General features: G+C 45.0%; 3 protein-coding genes and 1 long non-coding RNA gene across 8 annotated transcripts; 1 reads left to right on the forward strand and 3 right to left on the reverse strand.

Annotated features, from left to right (window-relative positions):
* Window positions 1-1,884: 1,884 nt before the first annotated feature.
* LOC133123187 (growth-regulated alpha protein-like) lies at window positions 1,885-4,096 on the reverse strand. The gene is made up of 4 exons (XM_061233512.1): window positions 3,974-4,096; window positions 3,492-3,612; window positions 2,842-2,925; window positions 1,885-2,495 (listed from the first exon to the last, which is right to left on the reverse strand). Exons 1-4 carry the CDS (start codon window positions 4,029-4,031, stop codon window positions 2,363-2,365), a joined length of 396 nt encoding a protein of 131 aa, XP_061089496.1. The 5' UTR covers window positions 4,032-4,096; the 3' UTR covers window positions 1,885-2,362.
* LOC133123190 (uncharacterized) lies at window positions 2,859-4,876 on the forward strand. Of its 2 annotated transcripts, XR_009708207.1 has the most exons (4): window positions 2,864-2,981; window positions 3,866-4,077; window positions 4,270-4,320; window positions 4,511-4,876. It is a non-coding gene; the product is annotated as an uncharacterized LOC133123190 (long non-coding RNA). The 2 variants fall into 2 exon arrangements; XR_009708206.1 differs by having other exon boundaries at window positions 2,859-4,077.
* On the reverse strand, window positions 4,444-19,358 carry LOC133123188 (growth-regulated alpha protein-like). Of its 2 annotated transcripts, none has more exons than XM_061233514.1 (4): window positions 19,207-19,358; window positions 18,696-18,816; window positions 18,107-18,190; window positions 4,444-4,643 (listed from the first exon to the last, which is right to left on the reverse strand). In XM_061233514.1, the coding sequence occupies exons 1-4, from the start codon at window positions 19,262-19,264 to the stop codon at window positions 4,583-4,585; spliced, it is 324 nt and encodes a 107-aa protein (XP_061089498.1). In that variant the 5' UTR covers window positions 19,265-19,358; the 3' UTR covers window positions 4,444-4,582. The 2 variants fall into 2 exon arrangements, with proteins under 2 accessions (XP_061089498.1, XP_061089497.1); XM_061233513.1 differs by lacking the exon at window positions 4,444-4,643 and adding an exon at window positions 17,596-17,927.
* Window positions 12,456-14,831, reverse strand: LOC133123189 (C-X-C motif chemokine 13-like). Of its 3 annotated transcripts, none has more exons than XM_061233515.1 (4): window positions 14,683-14,831; window positions 13,704-13,824; window positions 13,170-13,250; window positions 12,456-12,605 (listed from the first exon to the last, which is right to left on the reverse strand). In XM_061233515.1, the coding sequence occupies exons 1-4, from the start codon at window positions 14,738-14,740 to the stop codon at window positions 12,578-12,580; spliced, it is 288 nt and encodes a 95-aa protein (XP_061089499.1). In that variant the 5' UTR covers window positions 14,741-14,831; the 3' UTR covers window positions 12,456-12,577. The 3 variants fall into 3 exon arrangements, with proteins under 3 accessions (XP_061089499.1, XP_061089501.1, XP_061089502.1); XM_061233517.1 differs by lacking the exon at window positions 14,683-14,831 and adding an exon at window positions 14,059-14,228; XM_061233518.1 differs by lacking the exon at window positions 14,683-14,831 and adding an exon at window positions 14,104-14,218.
* Window positions 19,359-21,608: the final 2,250 nt, after the last annotated feature.

Below are 21,608 nucleotides of genomic sequence, written 5' to 3' on the forward strand. Positions count from 1 at the left end.
AAACAGAGTTTGGGAGGCCTGTACCAGTGGTCGCTATACCTCTGGGTACGGGGCCTGATGAGGTAATGTGGAATGTGCTCCCTGCTGAAAAACACAGCTCAAGCTAGGTTTTGACACAGCTCGTAGCTGGTTGCCCAGTTCAGACCGGCTTTTGACCAGCTTGGCCAAGCTGGTTGACCAGCTCATACCCATCTAGACCAGCTTCATGACCAGCTTGGCCATGCTGGTTGACCAGCTCATACCCAGCTAGACCAGTTTACCAATTCTCAAGCTAGTTAAGCTGACATCACTGGATTTTTTACCGCAGGGCTGATCAGAAACCTAACAGCATGCAGAGATCACATTCTCATAGGGCCCGCTCCTGTCCCACAAAAATCTAGAAGAAAGTTCATTCATTCATTATCTTAACCCGCTTATCCTGAACAGGGTCGCTGGAATGCTGGAGCCTATCCCAGCATACATTGGGCGAAAGGCAGGAATACACCCTGGACAGGTCGCCAGTCCATTGCAGGGCACACACACACCATTCACTCACACCCTCATACCTACGGGCAATTTAGACTCTCCAATCAGCCTAACCTGCATGTCTTTGCGACTGCGGGAGGAAACCGGAGTACCCGGAAGGAAAGCCACGCAAACACAGGGAGAACATGCTAACTCTGCACAGAGAGGCCCCGGCCGACGGGGATTCGAACCCAGGACCTCCTTGCTGTGAGGCAGCAGTGCTACCCACTGCACCATCCATGCTGCCTAGAAGGATGTTAAGGAACACAAATCTAGAAGTACAGTCCCTCACTCCCTTCAGAAAAGAAACCAGCAGTTTCTGAGATTAGTTAACTTAATATTGGCTGCACTAAATGTTAGCCATATGGGCGGCCCGTAGCGTAGTGGTTAAGGTAAATGACTGGGACAGGCAAGGTTGGTGGTTCAAATGCCAGTGTAGCCACAATAAATTCCACCCAGCCGTTGGGCCCAAATGGCAATAATGTAATGTAGCTAGCATTATGTCATAGGTCAAAGGTTATGTTTGAATGGAAACGGCGCTTCTGATTGGAGCCCCACCCACACATGGACCGTGATTCATCGTTTTATATTACTCTTTATATTATTTAATATTGTTTTGTAATAATATTACCTTTCTCAGCAACGCTTACAGTAACGGAAAGTCGATTGACTGGTAGAAAATTGTGCTTGCACGCTCTCAAGACAGATGCCTTATTTTTTTTACACATCTCCGTGTCGCAGATGAGGATAGCTAAATCCTCCATTTTGTAGCGCATGTATTCATGTTTGTAACACAAACGTAGTAACTCTGACACAAAATGTGTCGCAAGAAACACAAAAAGTATGTTGAATATTTACACAATCATTTTTGAGAGTCTACCTTGGGCAAGGTATTCAACCAGAATTACTTATCTGTATACCGTATAAATGGACACAGTGCAAAAAAGAAAAGCTTCAACAGTGCCCGCAGAATGCCTGTAATGTAATGTAATTCAACAGCGTTCCCAGGCAGAGAATGTGGATCGCAAATGTATCTATTCCACAAATTGCCACAAGAGGGCTCTGTTCCACTTCATTCAACAATCAATCTCACTTTGATTAAGAGACGTTGACTCTCAACACATTAGCTCCAGCTTTGTGTTGCTTCTTGACAGTGTCGGTCAATTTTAGCTTAAACAGTCAGCATCCATAATGTTATTGATCTAAGTACTGGCATCTCACTAGACCCGTATCCATGTATGTTAGATGTTTTATGTGACGTCCGCTCTTAAGTGTGTTTGATGAACTACACATTAACATCTAAAATGCGAACAAATTCCTTGTTGATTCACAGCTCCACTAAAATGGAACTACGGACACTTTACAAAGGACGCGATACACTTATGTACGTTTCACAAGTTTTATTTCAAAACTTTTTAAAAATGTATTTAAAATTGAATCAAAGATTACACATCGCTTACAGGATAGAAGCATAAAACGCAACAACAATAGCATAAGTATGCTAATGACTTTATCATATATACACACACACAAAATAAAAGTGCTCTGCGATAAGTCAGAAATATAGCTCTGTTTTTGCAAAGGTTTCAGCCATGGATATGGAATACGGCAAAAGTTATTCAGGAAGCAGTTCTGATTGGTCAGTGATGATGACATCAGACGGGAGCCCAGAGGTCAGTAGAGCCGTCCTTGGGAGAAACGGTGGGAGTAGAATGGTAAATGGTAAACGGTTGGCATTTATATAGCGCCTTTGTCCAAAGCGCTGTACAATTGATGCTTCTCCATACACACATTCACACACCGACGGCGATTGCCTGCCATGCAAGGCGCCGACCGGCTCGTCAGGAGCATTTGGGGGTTAGGTGTCTTGCTCAGGGACACTTCGACACAGCCCGACGAGACTGTTCTCACTGCCTGAGCCATGTCGCCCCGTGAATCCCAGAATCTCAGTAGCCCAGAGGTCAGCAGAGTCCTCGGTGGGAGCAGAATTCCTGCAGAAAGACAGAACCGTCACCCGATTGGTTGAAATCATTAACAACGATTATGTACCAGACATGCTGTTCAACGCTAACATGGGACGCTGAGAAAAAGAACACCATTTAAAGTTCCATGTAGTCTGTGTTTTACCCGTGCTGTTTTACTGTTTATGCAGGGTGGGAAAAGCAGTTTATAAATAAAATTAATGATGATGATGATTATTATAATCATGATTATTGATGATGATGATTATTATAATAATGATTATTGATAATAATAATAATAATAATAATAATAATAATAATAATAATAATAATAAAATGTGGATGTTCAGGAGCCTGCCGTCTGTGTTGCTCTCACCTGTTCTGCAGTTTCTGAACGATCTCCTGGACCTTCTTCGCTTTGGGGTCCAGGCAGTACTGCACCCCGTTCTGGAGGTGAACGCTGCGGAAACGCGGGGAAAACGTTGGGAAAACGTACAGGAAACATGGACACGTGATGTATGGTCACAAACGGGATCAGCCACAGTTACGGCAATGTGCACGAGTTTATCTTACAAAATGTCAATGCGTTATATAACATGCGACAATATACCGTAAAATGATTTTTTTTTTTTTGTACTATAGATAACAATGCTGTATGGATATTTCAATAAGCAATATGATATTTACAATATATACAATATATTATATTATATTATATATACAATATTTACAATATTTACAGTTAATATTGATATATACACAATGTATGTCAATAATTAGTAGAATTATTTTGTAATAACATCTGATTTGGCATCTGTAGGACACCATCTGGTCTGAGGTATATAAGCTAAGGTACATAACTGGGACCCGGAAGTCTGGTGTTTAGTCTCATCAACTGTAGGAACTGTAGTTGGAAAAAAAGCATCAGCTAAATAATCAGCCCTCCACCGTAATGTAAAAGACCTGATAGTTTGGCTAAATAATTGCCTTCCACCGTAATGTAAAAGACCTGATGGTTTGGCTTACACAATCTCAATGTTTTTGCAGAATTTGGACGGAGGGTAGATTTGCATGTCCTGGATGGCCCAGGTCGGCCCGAGTCTGCTCCTGGTTCGAAAACACGTACACTGCCCCCGGGACGGCTCAGCTGGAAACGAAACAACAAAACAAAACTTAGTACATTAAAAAAACCACCAAAAAAACTATTAACCTCCGGAGGAATTGCAGCTTCCCTGAGCCCTATACAGCATTTATCTTAGCATAAGGCACACTCAATTAAAATTATATAAAATATATATTTAAAAAATATATTTTTACTGCAACATCTTCTTGTCATCCAAAACACTAAATTATTTTCTAAAAATAACATGACTTTTTATTATTGTTTTAAATAATGTCAGTTGTTAGATGTCAGGATCTCCGTAAAAAGCCCCCGCGGAAGCATTGGGACCGGGAGCGCAGGATGGAGCGCGCATTAAAACGAAGAGATTGGATGGAGCGTCACGTACGGGCGGCGGAAGCCAGGCTGGCGATGAGCGCGAGGACCAGGAGGAGGCGAGCGATCATGGCGAGGGTCACGCGGCTCGTCTGTGGTGCAGGAGTGACGGAGCGAGTGAGTGTGAGACTAATAAAGAGAGAGAGAGACAGAGAGAGGTGGTGCTGTGGGTTTATATACACCTCTCTCTGTCTGCCTCTCTCTCTCTGTCTCTGCCTCTCCCTCTCTCTCTCTGTCTCTCTCTGGGGGAAATTCTGTTCTCTGCACATTAACATCTAAAATGCTAACAAATTCCTTGTTGATTCACAGCTCCACTGAAATGGAACCACGGACACTTTACAAAGGACGCGATACACTTATGTAAGTCTCACAAGTTTTATTTAAAAAAATGTATTTAAAATTGAATCAAAGATTACACATCTCTTACAAGATAGACGCATGAAACGCAACAACAATAGCATAAGTATGCTAATGACTTTATCATATATACACACAAACAAAATAAAAGTGCTCTGCGATACGACAAAAATATAGCTCTTTTTTTGCAAAGGTTTCAGCCATGGATATGGAATACGGCAAAAGTTATTCAGGAAGCAGTTCTGATTGGTCAGTGATGATGACATCAGACGGGAGCCCAGAGGTCAGTAGAGCCGTCCTCGGGAGAAACGGTGGGAGCAGAATCCCTGCAGAAAGACAGAACCGTCACCCGATAGGTTGAAATCATTAACAACGATTATGTGCCAGAACACCATTTAAAGTTCCATGTAGTCTGTGTTTTACCCGTGCTATTTTACTGTTTATGCAGCGTGGGAAAAGCAGTTTATAAATAAAATGAATGATGATGATGATGATTATAATAATAATAATAATAATAATAATAATAATAATAATAATGAAATGTGGATGTTCAGGAGCCTGCCGTCTGTGTCGCTCTCACGTGTTCTGCAGTTTCTGAATGATCTCCAGGACCTTCTTTGCTTTGGGGTCCAGGCAGTACTGCATCCCGTTCTTGAGGTGAACGCTGCAGAAACGCGGGGAAAACGTTGGGAAAACGTACAGGAAACACGGACACGTGATGTATGGTCACAAACGGGATCAGCCACAGTGCACAAAGTGCATACCCGTAACCAGGGATAAGTGCGCTGAAAGACCCTAGAGGGAAGTACAATTTCAACTGCTACCCGTACAACAAAGATAAGGACCAGGGCCTTTTTTTTTTTCTTTCTTTTTTTTTTTTTTACGAACAAATAAACAAACAAACAACAAAGCAAAAGTGACCAAACTTACCTATCCAAACACTGCTTACCTAGCCAACTAAAAATACCGATACACAAAGTAAATCGCAAAGACAACAATTAAGGTTCACAGGGAGGTATATTATATTATATTATATATATATATATATATATATACAATATACAATATTTACAGTTAATATTGATATATACACAATGTATGTTAATAATTAGTATAATTATTTTGTAATAACATCTGATTTGGCATCTGTACCGACACCATCTGGTCTGAGGACCAGGAGGAGGCGAGTGATCATGGCGAGGGTCACGTGGCTCGTCTGTGGTGCAGGAGTGACGGAGCGAGTGAGTGTGAGACTAATGAAGAGAGAGAGACAGAGAGAGGTGGTGCTGTGAGTTTATATACACCTCTCTCTCTCTCTCTCTGTCTCTGCCTCTCCCTCTCTCTCTCTGGGGGAAATTCTGCTCTCTGCAGCCATGTTAGAGAGGTTGTACTGTGCACCCTAATCCACTCCATGCAGCCATTTTAGAGAGGTTGCACTGTGCAGAGGGCCGTCTCCTCTGTTCCACCACAAACCCACATGCTAACACCTACGTCAGCCCCCTCTGCCCCATGTGCTACATCCCACCACAGTTTGATGCACAACTTTCCTCAGGAAACTCTCACGTTTACTCAGAACGTCCTTTTAAAAACATAATATCCGACAGGCTATTTTTTTACAGCGACACGCTACGCTCATGTGGAGCTGGAAGCATCACGTTACATCAGATTACATTGCAGGCGTTTAGCAGATGCTCTCATTCAGAGAGACGTACAGGAGAGTGAGCGACAACAACCGAGGAGCAAGTGCGCTGAAAACCCGAGAGGGAAGTACAGTTCCATATGTGGGAAAAAACCACTGAGAAGCAGCAGGTAAACTGTTTTAGCAAATAGAACACAATGAAGCATACACACAGGCAATAATTCTAATAGACATACAGTATATTTATAATATACACTATATCCACTCAGTGAGCACTTAGGTATGTCCATCCATCCATCCATTATCTTAAGCTGCTTATCCTGAACAGGGTTGCAGGGGGGCTGGAGCCTATCCCAGCATACATTGGGTGAAAGGCAGGAATACACCCTGGACAGGTCGCCAGTCCAACACAGGGCACACACACCATTCACTCACACACTCATACCCACGGGCAATTTAGACTCTCCAATCAGCCTAACCTGCGTGTCTTTGGACTGTGGGAGGAAACAGGAGTACCTGGAGGAAACCCACATGAACACATTTACATTTACATTTTTATAATTTGGCAGACACTTTTAATCCAAAGTGACTTACAAGTGCATAGTTTCTACCACAATCAAAGCATCACATCCATAACTAGGAAAATACACATGGAATGCTGTTCTAAACATATAGTCGTCATCATAAGTGTAAAACTTTTTTTTTGGTTTTTTTTTTTGGGTTAGACAATGAGTCTAGGGATATTTAATTTCCCCCTCGTGGAAATTCTCTGTTCTCCCCCTCTCTGACCTGTCCATATCCACTTTTGAATTCCATTCTGTTGCAGTATCCTACCCTACTAACCTTTTCATTGCAGTTATCTACCGTCCTCCAGGGCCCCTGGGAAACTTCCTTGATGAGCTAGACACCCTTCCCAGCTCCTTCCCTGAGGATGGCACCCCACTGATTCTCCTTGGAGGATGGCACCCCACTGATTCTCCTTGGAGACTTCAACATCCACCTAGAAGCCTCCCAGTCTGCTGCCTTCCTACCGCTAATCCACTCCTTCGGCCTCTCCCTGCAACACTCTCCTCCAACCCACAAGGCGGGCAATGTCCTCGACCTTGTCTTTGTAAGGAACTGCTCATGCTCCAATTTCACGGTTACCCCTCTGCATACATCTGATCACCACTTCATCTCATTCTCCCTCCCTCTTCCTCCCCATCCTCCTCCCCCTCCTCCCACCTACCCTTCCTCAGCCCGCGGTAACCTCCGCTCCCTCTCACCCTCTTCCTTTGCCAGCACCGTCACCGCCTCACTCCCCCCTCTCGAATCCTTCTCCAAACTCCCCGCTGACTCTGCATCTGCCACCCTCCTTTCATCTCTCTCCTCCGCCTTTGACTCTCTCTGTCCCCCTGTCTCAAAGCCACCTCGCACATCCCCTCCCAGTCCTTGGATATCTGACACCCTCCGTACCTCCAGGGCCAGCCTCCGCGCAGCGGAGAGGAAGTGGGGGAAATCCAGAGACGCTTCCGACCTCATGACTTACCAGTCTCTCCTGGCGGCATTCTCTTCCGATGTCACTGCCGCCAATGCAAAATACTATCAAACACAAATTCAGAACTCTGCTTCTAACCCCCGGAAACTTTTCTCCATTTTCTCCTCTCTCCTCAACGCACCACCTCCTCCTCCTCAGTCCTCCTTCGCTGCTGATGACTTTGCTGATTTCTTCGATGAGAAGGTCACAGTCATCCGTAGATCCTTTACAACCACCGCCCCCCTCACTGTGCCCTTCCCCCCCTCTAGGCCCATCCCTTCCTTTTCCACTTTCTCCCCCCTTACAGACTCTGATGTTTCTCAACTCCTGCTCTGCCACCGCCCTACAACCTGTGCCCTTGACCCTATCCCCTCTTCTCTTCTCCAAACTATCACACCTGACATTCTCCCATTTGTCACCTCCCTTATCAACTCCTCCCTGTCTTCCGGCTGTTTTCCGGCATCCTCCAAGAGGGCCCACATCACTCCGCTGCTAAAAAAGCCTACCCTGGATCCCTCCATCATCCAGAACTACCGCCCGGTATCTCTTCTTCCTTTCCTTTCTAAAACTATAGAACGAGCCGCTTCTACTCAACTTTCTTCCTTCTTTTCTAACAACAACCTGCTAGACCCCCATCAGTCTGGCTTCAGATCGGGCCACTCGACAGAGACTGCGCTCCTCTCCGTCAGTGAGTCGCTTCATGCCGCACGAGCAGCCTCCCTCTCCTCTGTCCTCATTCTTCTATATCTCTCTGCTGCCTTCGACACTGTGGATCACTCCATCCTCCTGTCTGCCCTGTCAGCAACGGGCATCTGTGGCACAGCCCTGGACTGGATTGAGTCCTACCTCTCTGGTCGCTCCTTCCAGGTTGCCTGGGCTGGTTCGGTATCGACACCTCGGCCCCTCGCCACAGGAGTTCCCCAGGGCTCAGTCCTTGGCCCACTTCTTTTTTCTCTCTACACTCGCTCCCTTGGCCCTGTGATCACTGCACATGGGCTATCCTACCACTGCTATGCGGACGCTACCCAACTCTTCGTCTCGTTCCCGCCGTCTGATACGCAGGTTTCAGCCCGTATCTCTGCTTGCCTGAGGGACATCCAGAGCTGGATGGACAACCACCATCTAAAGCTCAACCCAGGTAAAACTGAAATGATATTCATCCCTGCTAATACCTCTCCCCATCTGGATCTCTCCATTTCCCTCGGGGATACCACACTCACGCCGTCACCCAGTGCAAGGAACCTCGGCGTGGTAATGGACAGCAGACTGTCCCTTTCAGAGAACATTGCGGCGGTGACCCGGTCTTGCAGGTTCTTCCTATACAACATACGGAGAATCCGCCCCTTTCTCACCCCCTACTCGACCCAGCTCCTGGTCCAAGCGATGGTTCTGTCCCGCCTGGACTACTGCAATTCCCTCTTGGCTGGCCTCCCAGCGTCCGCCATCAGACCCCTCCAACTCATCCAGAATGCAGCAGCTCGTCTGGTCTTCAACCTTCCCAAATACTCACATGTCACCCCCCTGCTTACTTCCCTCCACTGGCTGCCTGTCATGGCTCGCATCAAATTCAAAACATTGGTGCTAGCCTTCCAAGCAGTTAAAGCTCTTCGTTCAGCCTCCACAGGCCGCTTGGCACCTCCCCCTCTCAGAACCTCCACCTCACGCTCACGACTACCATCTGTTCTGGCTCCACGGTGGTGGAACGAACTCCCCGTTGAGGTCAGAACTATAGAATCTCTCCCCACCTTCAAGTGCAAGCTGAAGACACACCTCTTCAAGCAGCACCTCTCCCCATCCCTCCCTACCTCCCTGTGAACCTTAATTGTTGTCTCTGTGACTCGCTTTGTGTATCGGTATTTTTAGTTGGCTAGGTAAGCAGTGTTTGGATAGTTAACTTTGGTGACTTTTGCTCTGTTTGTTTGTTTATTCAAAAAAAAAAAAAAAAAAAAAAAAAAATGGCACTTGTCCTTATCTTTGTTGTACAGGTAGCAGTTGAAATTGTACTTACCTCTAGGGTCTTTCAGCGAACTTATCCCTGGTTATGGGTATGCACTTTGTTGTACGTCGCTCTGGATAAGAGCGTCTGCCAAATGCCAATAATGTAATGTAATGTAATATCAGAAAGGGGGGGCGGGGGAAATCAGGAGGGAGGACTAAGGTAGAGTTTTGAGTCTGCATCGAAATAGGGAGAGGGATTCTGCTGTCCTGACAGTGGTAGGCAAGTCATTCCACCACTGAGGAACCAGACCGGAAAACAGGCGTGAACGTGCAGCTCGACCGCACGGTGCACGTAGAGAGGGAACCATAAGGCGACCAGAGCTGGCAGACCGGAGTGGTCTAGCTGGGGAGTAGGGAGTGATCAAGGATTGTATGTAAGGTCTTAGCAGCCTGAAATACCAACACTAGGGCCTTGAATCGGATGTGTGCGGCAATAGGAAGCCAGTGGCGGCCAGTGAGAAGCGGGGTGACATGAGCCGACCTGGGCTGACTGGTGATCAGGCGGGCTGCAGCATTCTGGACCAGCTGGAGGGGCTTGATGGCACACGCTGGGAGACCGGCTAGGAGGGAGTTGCAGTAATCCAGGCGGGAAATGACGAGCGCCTGGACTAGGAGCTGGGTGGCTTTCTCCGTCAGGAGATGACGGATACGGCGTATATTATACAGAAAGAACCTGTAGGTTCTGGCAGTGGAGGATACTTGTTGAGCCAGGGTGAGGCAGTTATCAAGAGTCACCCCAAGATTCTTTGCCGTACGGGAGGAGGAAACTACAAAGTCCTCAACAGTCAGTGAGAGGTCAATTGACAGAGAGTTAGCAGGGATGTAGTTTTGGCAAGGTTGAGCATCAGGTGGTGGGAAGTCATCCACACAGAGATATCAGCCAAGCAGGCAGAGATCTGTGTGGTGACTTGGGTGTCGGGGGGGAAGGAAATAAAGAGTTGGGTGTCATCAGCGTAAGAATGATAAGAAAAGCCATGGGAAGAGATAACAGAACCAAGAGACATGGTGTATAGCGAGAAGAGGAGAGGCCCAAGAACTGAGCCCTGCGGGACGCCAGTTTGTAGGGGGTGAGAGTCAGAGACTGAGCCCCTCCAAGTCACCTGGTAGGAGCGACCAGAGAGGTAGGAGGAAAACCAAGCGAGTGCAGAACCTGTGACACCCATCCCAGACAGCGATGAGAGCAGAATCTCATGGTTGACTGTATCGAAGGCGGCCGACAGGTCAAGGTAGATGAGGACAGAGGAGAGGGATTTGGCTTTAGCAGAGTGGAGTGCCTCAGTGACCGCGAGCAGGGCGGTTTCAGTGGAGTGGCCACTCTTGAAGCCAGACTGGTTGGGGTCATGGAGATTGTTGTGGAGAAGATAAGTGGACAGTTGGGAGCAGACCGCCCGTTCCAGGGTTTTAGCGAGAAAGGGAAGAAGAGAGACAGGCCGGTAGTTGTTCAGGGCAGAGGGATCAAGAGTAGGTTTTTTGAGGAGGGGAGTGACTCTGGCCCTCTTCAGGGAAGAGGGCATGGTGCCGGAAGAGAGGGAGGTGTTGATTAGAGAGGAGAGAAAAGGGAGAATGTCCTCAGATATAGATTGTAGGAGGGGAGAGGGGATGGATTCATTATCTTAACCCGCTTATCCTGAACAGGGTCACAGGGGGGCTGGAGCCTATCCCAGCATACATTGGGCGAAAGGCAGGAATACACCCTGGACAGGTCACCAGTCCATCGCAGGGCACACACACACCTATGGGCAATTTAGACTCTCCAATCAGCCTAACCTGCATGTCTTTGGACTGTGGGAGGAAACAGGAGTACCTGGAGGAAAGCCACGTGAACACGGGGAGAACATGCAAACTCCACACAGAGAGGCCCTGTCTGACCGGGATTTGAACCCAGGACCTCCTTGCTGTGAGACGGCAGTGCTACCCACTGCACCATCCGTGCCGCCCAGTTATTAGGTACGTGTGAGACTTATTAGTCTTCTGCTCCTGTAGTCTATCCACGAGGTTTGACACATTGTGTGTTCAGAGATGCTCTTCTGCATGCCACTGTTGTACTGTGTGGTAATTTGCATTACTGTCACCTTCCTGTGAGCTTTGACCAGTCTGGCCCTTCACCTCTGACCCCTCTCATGCGTTTTCGCTCACTGAACTGCTGCTCACTCTGAAAACTCAGTTAAAGACTGTTGTGCATGAAAATCCCAGGAGATCGGCAGTTTATGAGATATCCAAACCACCCTGTCTGGCAGCAACAATCATTCCACGGTCAAAGTCACTTTGATCACATTCTGACATTTGGTCTGAACAACAGCTGAACCTCTTGACCATGTCTGCATGCTTTTATGCACTTAGTTGCTGCCTCATGATTGGCTGATTAAATATTTGCATTAACAAACTGGTGTACAGGTCTACCTAATAGAGTTCAAAGAGTATATCTATATACATATATATATGTATGGCTAATTATGGTACACTGCTGCCCGTTGAGCTAATTCATTTTATTATTTTAATAATTGACTCTGAACGTGGAATGATTGTTGGTGCCAGACAGGGTGGTTTGAATATCTCAGTGACATTCAATACACACGTACTGTGTACATTTCTGCATCTAGCCATGTAGCTACAGGTAAGTATCACTTATAGCACGTTGATATTCTTTGAAGGAAACAAAATTCACATTTTATTTTGCACTGAATTTTGGATACGACAACCATAATAAATACTTTGATTGTTTTTGTGTTGCACAGTGATATATTGTTTGTGAGATAAATTATTATTTTATTTTGTTCAAGTGTTCACTTGAATTCTGTGAAATACCACAAGGCATTTATTGTGATGGTAGCATTTCCGGTGAGAAGTACAAAAATAAACAGTCACAGACTACAGTTTGTGTGTGTGTGTGTGTGTGTGTGTACATGAACAGATACCATATTTTAATTCAGTTTTTTCTCAGAAATGTAATTTATTACACAAAGCATTTAACACAAAGACCATGAATAAATTAAAAATAAGCAACAATACATTTACAATGTACATATTTATATATGCTATAGGAAGCAGGAAGTTGCAGTTCAGAGTAGGAGGAGACTAGCTTAGGAAGGAGTCTGATCGGAGGGTTGTCATGGCTTCTGAGAAGCGGCTCTCTTCCTGTAAGGAGACAGAAATGGACCAATCAGCATCAATGGAACATGGAACACACGGGTTGTGCAATCAGATACGTGTCGGCCGTGTCATTGGAAAAACCCTCAAGACAAACGGCCTCAACCAATCTCAACAAATAACTGCTTGTGTCAGAATGTAATGTGCGTTTTAAAGAACACAAACAAAAGAGGCATATCAGAAACGTAAGAAGCGGTCTGGTTTCCTGCCGTGGATGACATGCCCCTCTTGGTATACTGAAAGACATGACTGTAGTGCAGATGGGAGAACATGGGATTTCTTGGAAAGTAAAAACAACTCTATCTTTGTCTGTGTCGAGAAGAGGAAAAATTGTACCTCGGAAAAAAGACATTTTAATAAAAAATATATGTAGCCTGGATTGAACATCTGAGTATATGAGCGTAAATATTTGTAACCTGCTTTCAAACATGAATGGAGTCCAATGGGGAAATGGCCCATTGGCCTAACTGTCCGAATGCATACAGACTGCTCTGTACATTCAGCCTCAGTATCAGGAACACAGATGGAGAAAAAGACTTCATGTCCACTCACGATCTGAGCTTTTTCAGCACCTCGATGATCTTCTCTGCCTCTGGGTTCAGACAGAACCGGGTTCCACTGCGCAGGTGCAGACTGGAGAAACACAGAGAGATGATTGGCTCCCGTAATGCACAGTGCGATTCCATGGCAACGGAGGTTACAACTGCCAGATATTAGCGTTACATTACATTACATTAATGGCATTTGGCAGATGCTCTTATCCAGAGCGATGTACAGTTGATTAGACTAAGCAGGAGACAATCCTCCCCCGGAGCAATGCAGGGTTAAGGGCCTTGCTGAAGGGCCCAGCGGCTGTGCGGATCTTATTGTGGCTATACTAGGGATTGAACCACTGACCTTGCGGGTCCCAGTCATTTAGCTTAACCACTACCCTACAGGCCGCTACAGGCCGCTACAGGCCGCTACAGGCCGCTACAGGCCGCGACAGGCCGCTACAGGCCGCTACAGGCCGCGACAGGCCGCTACAGGCCGCTACAGGTTTTGATTTCTGAAAGACTGACAGACTGCAGCCCCCTCATCACTCACATGATCTCCATCTGGTCGCAGGAGTTGGACGGCGGGAGGATCTCCAGGCGTTTCACGGGCCGGCGGGGCAGGTCGTCCCGAAAGCTTTGGCACAGACAGCGCGTGGTGCCGCCCATAATGCCTGTGAACAAGAGGGACAGGTGGCTTATTAAAAATCACATTAATGACAGTCATAATCATCATATTAATCATAATCATCACCATGATCATCATCATCATAACGATAATAATAGTGACAATAATGATAACAATAATTATAATAATTATAAGAGTTGTAATAATAATAATAATAACGATAACTATCATCATCATGAAAGAATATATAAGAAACAAAAACAAAAAAGTTGAAACAGACCTAGGCAAAGAAAAAGACATTAATTTGTCGTTGGGATGTAATCACCAAGTCCACATCTCTCGGTTTGCACAGTGCCTTTCCTAATTGTCCATCTACCGTCAGAATCTAAGAGGTCCTCATGAAAACTTGTGCTTCACACTCGAAAGAGAGAACGAGAGAGATGGACAGCAAGAGAGAGTGATAGAGAGAGAGATGGACAGCAAGAGAGAGAGAGATAGAGAGAGAGATTGACAGCGAGAGAACGAGAGAGATGGACAGCGAGAGAGAGAGAGAATGAGACAGATGGACAGCGAGAGAGAGAGTGAGATAGAGAGAGAACTAGAGAGAGATAGAGAGAGATTGACAGCGAGAGAGAGAGATAGAGAGATTGACAGCGAGAGAGAGAGATGGACAGCGAGAGAGAGAGAGAGATAGACAGCGAGAGAGAGAGAGAGAGAACGAGACAGATGGACAGAGAGAGAGAGAGAGTGAGATCGAGAGAGATTGACAGCAAGAGAGAGAGAATAAGAGAGAGAGAACGAGAGAGACAGAGAGAGAGATTGACAGCGAGAGAGAGAGATAGACAGCGAGAGAGAGAGAGAGAGAGAGAGATAGACAGTGAGAGAGAGAGAGAGAGATACTCACTCATTGCAGAGGTTGCACAGACCACCAGAGAGAGGAGCAGAAGTGTGTTGGTGTTCATGGTGGTCACTGGCCTACACCGCTGCAGAGGATGTCAGAGTGCTGGCAGAGAGAGTGATGCTCTGTGGCCGCAGAGAGACGCTTATATACAGGCCTCCACACACCCTCAAACGGGGGGAAAGTCAGCACTCTGGAAACTGAAACCAGTGAAAAACAGGAAGTCCCACCGTGGTCAGAAATTCACCCTGAAATCATTCCACCCGTCTATTTTTACCCCTGAAATGCCCCCAGCCATCAAATGGAGTTATGTTGTGGCATTTTAATCTCTTGTACAATAGGGCACTAATCTCAAATTCAATGGGGGGGGGGGGGCGGAAAAACTAATTCTGATTTTTAGTGTAATATTAAACCATGAAAATGCTAAATGAATGAAAGAAAACAATTATTTGTTTAATGTTAGGCCTGACTGATAATCAAGCTATGTAAATTGAAGCAGATTGAGAGTATTCATTTCAATATTATACATTAAAAAATCGATCTATGTATCTATGTGTCTGTCTGTCTGCCTGTCTTCCATCCATCTATCTATTTTGTCTGTCTTGTTTATTTTGTCTACCCATCCATTCAGTGGCCCATCTGCATTTCTGTCTGTAAACTGTCTGTCCGTGTGTCTGTAATCTCACAGGGATGTCTCAACGAGGAACTGAAAGCAGAGTAATCTCATAGTGTGACGATAAGTGAAAGAAGATGTTTCATGATTTAGGAATGTTCCTTGCTAAGGCCTTTGGCAAACCTGGCTTATGGGATGCCAGTGGACATATGTAACACATTAAAGGCACTACAACGTTGTCGTCAGCCTGTAGCCTAGTGGCTAAGGTGCTTGAGCCCTGGAAGGTTGATGGTTCAAGCCCCGGTGTCGCCACGATAAGATTCACACAGCTGTTGGGCCCTTGAGCGAGGCTGTAAACCTGCATCGCTCCATAATGAAGTCCCTTTGGATAATAAGCATCAGCTAAACAACTTACTTTAATATAATGTGGAAAGTCCAGGGGTAAGAAAGTAAAAAAACACGCTTTAAAATTGTATATATTTATTAATTTATTAATTTATTTTTCATTTATTTTTTAAATGAAGCTTTTACGCTTTGGGTAAAAGCGTAACGGAAATAACTGTAACTAACTCGTCATACTGTGACATTGTCAAATCGACGCTGCGGTAATGCGATGCGTTAACACTCAAACACAGGGTGTTAACCTGAACTGGTCTTCTGTTATCAGTGCTGGATGTGTGGCTGCTAAGCCTTGTGACCCTCATAGCTGCAGTACTAAACGGTAACTCTGGCACATTCATAACATATGTCGATTCATTGCGACTGGTGGATAGTCTGTTATGAGCAAATCTGTATGAAACTGTGAGGTAATGTGGAATGTGCTCCCTGCTGAAAAACACAGCTCAAGCTAGGTTTTGACACAGCTGGTAGCTGGTTGCCCAGTTCAGACCGGCTTTTGACCAGCTTGGCCATGCTGGTTGACCAGCTCATACCCATCTAGACCAGCTTCATGACCAGTTTGGCCATGCTGGTTGACCAGCTCATACCCAGCTATACCAGTTTACCAATTCTCAAGCTAGTTAAGGTGACATCACTGGATTTTTTACCGCAGGGCTGACCAGAAACCTAACCGCATGCAGAGATCACATTGTCATAGGGCCCGCTCCTCTCCCACCAAAATCTAGAAGAAAGTTAATTCATTCATTATCTTAACCCGCTTATCCTGAACAGGGTCGCTGGAACGCTGAACCTATCCCAGCATACATTGGGCGAAAGGCAGGAATACACCCTGGACAGGTCACCAGTCCATCGCAGGGCACACACACCATTCACTCACACCTATGGGCAATTTAGACTCTCCAATCAGCCTAACCTGCATGTCTTTGGACTGTGGGAGGAAACCAGAGTACCCGGAAGGAAAGCCACGCAAACACGGGGAGAACATGCAAACTCCACACAGAGAGGCCCCGGCCGACGGGGATTCAAACCCAGGACCTTCTTGCTGTGAGGCGGCAGTGCTACCCACTGCACCATCCATGCCGCCTAGAAGAATGTTAAGGAACACAAATCTAGAAGTACAGTCCCTCACTCCCTTCAGAAAAGAAACCTGCAGTTTCTGAGATTAGTTAACTTCAAATTGGCTGCATTAAATGTTAGGCATATGGGCGGCCTGTAGCGTAGTGGTTAAGGTAAATGACTGGGAGAGGCAAGGTTGGTGGTTCAAATGCCAGTGAAGCCGCAATAAATTCCATGCAGCCTTGGGCCCAAATGGCAATAATGTAATGTAGCCAGCATTATGTCATAGGTCGAATATTTACACAATCATTTTTGAGTCTACCATGGGCAAGGGATTCAACCAGAATTACTTCAGTATACATACACCTGTATACTGTATAAATGGACACAGTGCAAAAAAGAAACGCTTCAACAGAGTGCCCGCAGAATGCCTGTAATGTAATGTAATGTAATGTAATTCAACAGCGTTCCCAGGCAAAGAATATCGATTGCAAATGTATCTATTCCACAAATTGCCACAAGAGGGCTCTGTTTCACTTCATTCAACAATCAATCTCACTTTGATTAAGAGACGCTGACTCTCAACACATTAGCTCCAGCTTTGTGTTGCTTCTTGACAGTGTCGGTCAATTTTAGCTGAAACAGTCAGCATCCATAATGTTATTGATCTAAGTACTGGCATCTCACTAGACCCGTATCCATGTATGTTAGATGTTTTATGTGACGTCCGCTCTTAAGTGTGTTTGATGAACTACACATTAACATCTAAAATGCTAACAAATTCCTTGTTGATTCACAGCTCCACTGAAATGGAACCACGGACACTTTACAAAGGACGCGATACACTCATGTAAGTTTCACAAGTTTTATTTAAAAACTTTAAAAAAATGTATTTAAAATGTAATCAAAGATTACACATCGCTTACAGGATAGAAGCATGAAACGCAACAACAATAGCATAAGTATGCTAATGTCTTTATCATATATACACACAAACAAAATAAAAGTGCTCTGCGATACGATAGAAATATAGCTCTATTTTTTGCAAAGGTTTTAGCCATGGATGTGGAATACGGCAAAAGTTATTCAGGACGCAGTTCTGATTGGTCAGTGATGATGACATCAGACGGAAGCCCAGAGGTCAGGAGAGCCGTCCTCGGGGGAAACGGTGGGAGCAGAATTGCTGCAGAAAGACAGAACCGTCACCCGATTGGTTGAAATAATTAACAACGATTATAAATAAGTTTATAAATAAAATGAATGATGATGATGATTATTATAATAATGATTATTGATCATAATAATAATATTAATAATAATAATAAAATGTGGATGTTCAGGAGCCGTCTGTGTCGCTCTAACCTGTTCTGTAGTTTCTGAACCATCTCCTGGACCTTCTTCGCTTTGGGGTCCAGGCAGTACTGCACCCCGTTCTTGAGGTGAACGCTGCGGAAACGCGGGGAAAACGTTGGTAAAACGTACAGGAAACATGGACACGTGACGTATGGTCACAAACGGGATCAGCCACAGTTACGGCAATGTGCATGAGTTTATCTTACAAAACGTCAATACGTTATACAACATGCGACAATATACCGTAAAATGTTTTTTGTGTTTTTTTGGTGCTATAGATAACAATGCTGTATGAATATTTCAATAAGCAATATGATATTTACAATATATAGATTATATTATATTATATATTATATATTATATATTATATATTGTATATTATATATATATATATATATATATATATATATATATATATATATATATATATAAATACAATATTAACCATATTTACAGTTATTATTGATATATACACAATGTATGTCAAAATAAGCTAAGGTACATAACTGGGACCCTGGTGGTTAGTCTCATCCAGTTAGTCTCATCCAGTTGGAAAAAAAGCATCAGCTAATGTAAAAGACCTGATGGTTTGGCTTACACAATCTCCATTTTGCCACAGAATTGGGACGGAGGGTAGATCTGCATGTCCTGGATGGCCCAGGTCGGCCCGAATCCGCTCCTGGTTCGAAAACACTTACACTGCCCCCGGGACTGCTCAGCTGGAAACAAAACAACAAAACAAAACTTTGTACATTAAAAAACCACCAAAAAAATCAATTAACCTCCGGAGGACATTCAATTGCAGCTTCCCTGAGCCTTCTACAGCATTTATCTGAACATTAGGCACACTCAATTAAAATGATAAAAAATATATATTTTTGAATTTTTTTTTACTGCAACATGTTCTTGTCATCGAACACACTTGTAATGAAATAATTGTAATTGTTTCTAAAAATAACATGACTTTAAAAAAACATTTTAAAAAAATAAAATAATGTCAGTTGTTAGATGTCAGGATCTCCGTAAAAAGCCCCCGCGGAAGCATTGGGACCGGGAGCGCAGGATGGAGCGCGCATTAAAAGGAAGAGATTGGATGGAGCGTCACGTACGGGCGGCGGAAGCCAGGCTGGCGATGAGTGCGAGGACCAGGAGGAGGCGAGCGATCATGGCGAGGGTCACGCGGCTCGTCTGTGGTGCAGGAGTGACGGAGCGAGTGAGTGTGAGACTAATGAAGAGAGAGAGACAGAGAGAGGTGGTGCTGTGGGTTTATATACACCGCTCTCTGTCTCTGCCTCTCTTTCTGTCTCTGCCTCTCCCTCTCTGTCTCTGCCTCTCCCTCTCTCTCTGTCTCTCTCTCTGGGGGAAATTCTGCTCTCTGGAAACTTAACCCCTGTGGAAACAGATCTCAGAATTATTCTAGAACATTCTAGAAAAAAAAAACATTCTCGAAAATTGCTTTTCTGTTCTTCAGTCAAAATATGCCACGCAACAGCTATTTGCTTGATACCAACAAAATAATTGTTATGCCAAACAGTTTCCTTGAATTGTATGGAAATTGTGTACCTGTGTAAAACTCAGGGAAAATAGGTCAGAAAAAACTAAGCAAAATGCCACCTTTGTATTATTATTATTATTACTAATATTAAAAGGCCAACATGAAGACAAGAGAGATTTCTGCTCTTTGTTACAGGCCCAGAGCAAGTGCAGTCTGTAACAGAGGTGAAATATATTCAGTAAAAGGTCAGGCAGACACTGAGAAAATGAGATCCTGATTACTGCTGGTTTGATTATGCTTTATTAATTAATTTTATTGCACATTGATTAAACACCAAGCCTCGCTGCTTGAAAATAGTCACTTTCAGGATCTGTCAGATGGAACACTTGTAGTGGACTTTGTGGGTGCATGACTGGGACCCAGATGGTTGTTGTTTCAAGCCCCGGTGCAGACATGATAATATCCATGCAGTTGCTGGGTCCTTGAGCAAGGCCTTTAACCCCACATTGCTCTATAATGACAATGACTGTACCATGCTTAGTCTAATCAACTGTAAGTCCCTTTGGATAAAAGCGTCAGATAAATAACTGTACTGTAATGTAATGTGGAGAGTCCAGGGGACAGAAAGTAAAAGTCGCACCATGTGTTTCTCTCCGTCCGTGAGCCAGCAGATTTCATTCATTAGTCCTTCCGGCCCGCTGAGGAATTGAGCTAATAAGCAAATCCAGGTGAGTTGCACAAAGTAACTGGGAGGAATTGTACTTTCTGAACCTGGATTTGGCACCTGGAGAGACAGCATCTGCACATTGAATACCAAATGGTAAACGGTTGGCATTTATATAGCGCCTTTATCCAAAGCACTGTTCAACTGATGCTTCTCATCCATCCATTCACACACAATGCTCACACACCAATGGCGATTGGCTGCCATGCACACCAACCAGCTCATCAAGAGCATTTGGTGGTTAGGTGTCTTGCTCATTACTGGAGAGAGAGTGTGTGTGTGTGTGTGTGTACAGTACTGGAGAGAGTGTGTGTGTGTGAGTGTGTACATTACTGGAGAGTGTGTGTGTGTGTGTGTGAGTGTGTGTGTGTGTACAGTAGTGGAGAGTGTGTGTGTGAGTGTGTACATTACTGGAGAGTGTGTGTGTGTGTGTGTGTGTGTGTGTGTGTGTGTGTGTGTGTGAGTGTGCGTGTGTGTACAGTAGTGGTGAGTGTGCAGGTTTCTCAGAGGTGTAGGGGTGTTGAGTTCCTCTCAGATGTTTGGGCTCAGTAGCTGTGCTCAGGCCCCTTCCTGTCAACACAACTCCTGCACCACCTCCCCAGCAAAGAACCGAAACAGGCCCGGCTGCAGGTTTGAGGGAAACGTGTTTGCTTCCCCTCCGACGGGCTTTTCAAGGTCAGCTAAATTTAGGATCGTGATATCACCAACATTTCCAGACCGAGTTGGTGAAACTGAGCATCTTGACAGCGCACCGTGATCTCTGAAAACCTTCACCGCCGATTAAGCTTTTGGTCCTGGACTAAATTGAGCTTTGTGAGAAGAATCACCATTCAAAGATGAATTTGGTCTCGGACTGGGCTTAATCTGCGTCTGTGAAACTGGCCCTATGTGTTTCCAGACTCCCTCTATGTTGTAGTGACGCAAAGAAACTGTGATGCGAAGGAAGATGATGCCAAACCATAGGAAAACCATGGGGGTTACAAAACCATGAGGCTGTCGTGCGGTTTTTTATGTTGCTGCTTCAGCCTGTACCATAGTAAGTCCCATAGTTTTGGCCCTGCTCAAATAATGGAATCAAAGGTGCACCAGTATAAATATGAGACATGCAGTACTGTTCTATCACAGTAGTGCCTTGTGGTGTCTCTCTCTTGTTGTTTTAGCAGCAGTTCTGGTGAGGCATGTGCGAAACCAAGGCGTTACCAGTGCTCCCTCACCAACCTGCCCACACCAGAGCAGCCCGGGGACCAGTTCCACAAAACAGGATTACTGAGTTAGCTGGATAACTCCACTGT

The sequence above is a fragment of the Conger conger genome, chromosome 3, assembly GCF_963514075.1.
Source record: "Conger conger chromosome 3, fConCon1.1, whole genome shotgun sequence".
NCBI classification, from domain to species: Eukaryota; Metazoa; Chordata; class Actinopteri; order Anguilliformes; family Congridae; genus Conger; species Conger conger.

Coding starts and splice junctions, on each gene's coding strand:
- LOC133123188 (XM_061233514.1), bottom strand. CDS start 19,264: ATGATCGCTCGCCTCCTCCTGGTCCTCGCACTCATCGCCAGCCTGGCT. Junction 18,191..18,695: donor TGTGGCAAAATGGAGATTGT/GTAAGCCAAACC, acceptor GCGTTTCCGCAG/CGTTCACCTCAAGAACGGGG. Junction 4,644..18,106: donor GTTCAGAAACTACAGAACAG/GTTAGAGCGACA, acceptor GTCTTTCTGCAG/GGATTCTGCTCCCACCGTTT.
- LOC133123187 (XM_061233512.1), bottom strand. CDS start 4,031: ATGATCGCTCGCCTCCTCCTGGTCCTCGCGCTCATCGCCAGCCTGGCT. Junction 2,926..3,491: donor TGCAAAAACATTGAGATTGT/GTAAGCCAAACC, acceptor GCGTTTCCGCAG/CGTTCACCTCCAGAACGGGG. Junction 2,496..2,841: donor GTTCAGAAACTGCAGAACAG/GTGAGAGCAACA, acceptor GTCTTTCTGCAG/GAATTCTGCTCCCACCGAGG.
- LOC133123189 (XM_061233515.1), bottom strand. CDS start 14,740: ATGAACACCAACACACTTCTGCTCCTCTCTCTGGTGGTCTGTGCAACC. Junction 13,825..14,682: donor CTGTGCAACCTCTGCAATGA/GTGAGTATCTCT, acceptor TCTTGTTCACAG/GCATTATGGGCGGCACCACG. Junction 12,606..13,169: donor GTGCTGAAAAAGCTCAGATC/GTGAGTGGACAT, acceptor GTCTCCTTACAG/GAAGAGAGCCGCTTCTCAGA.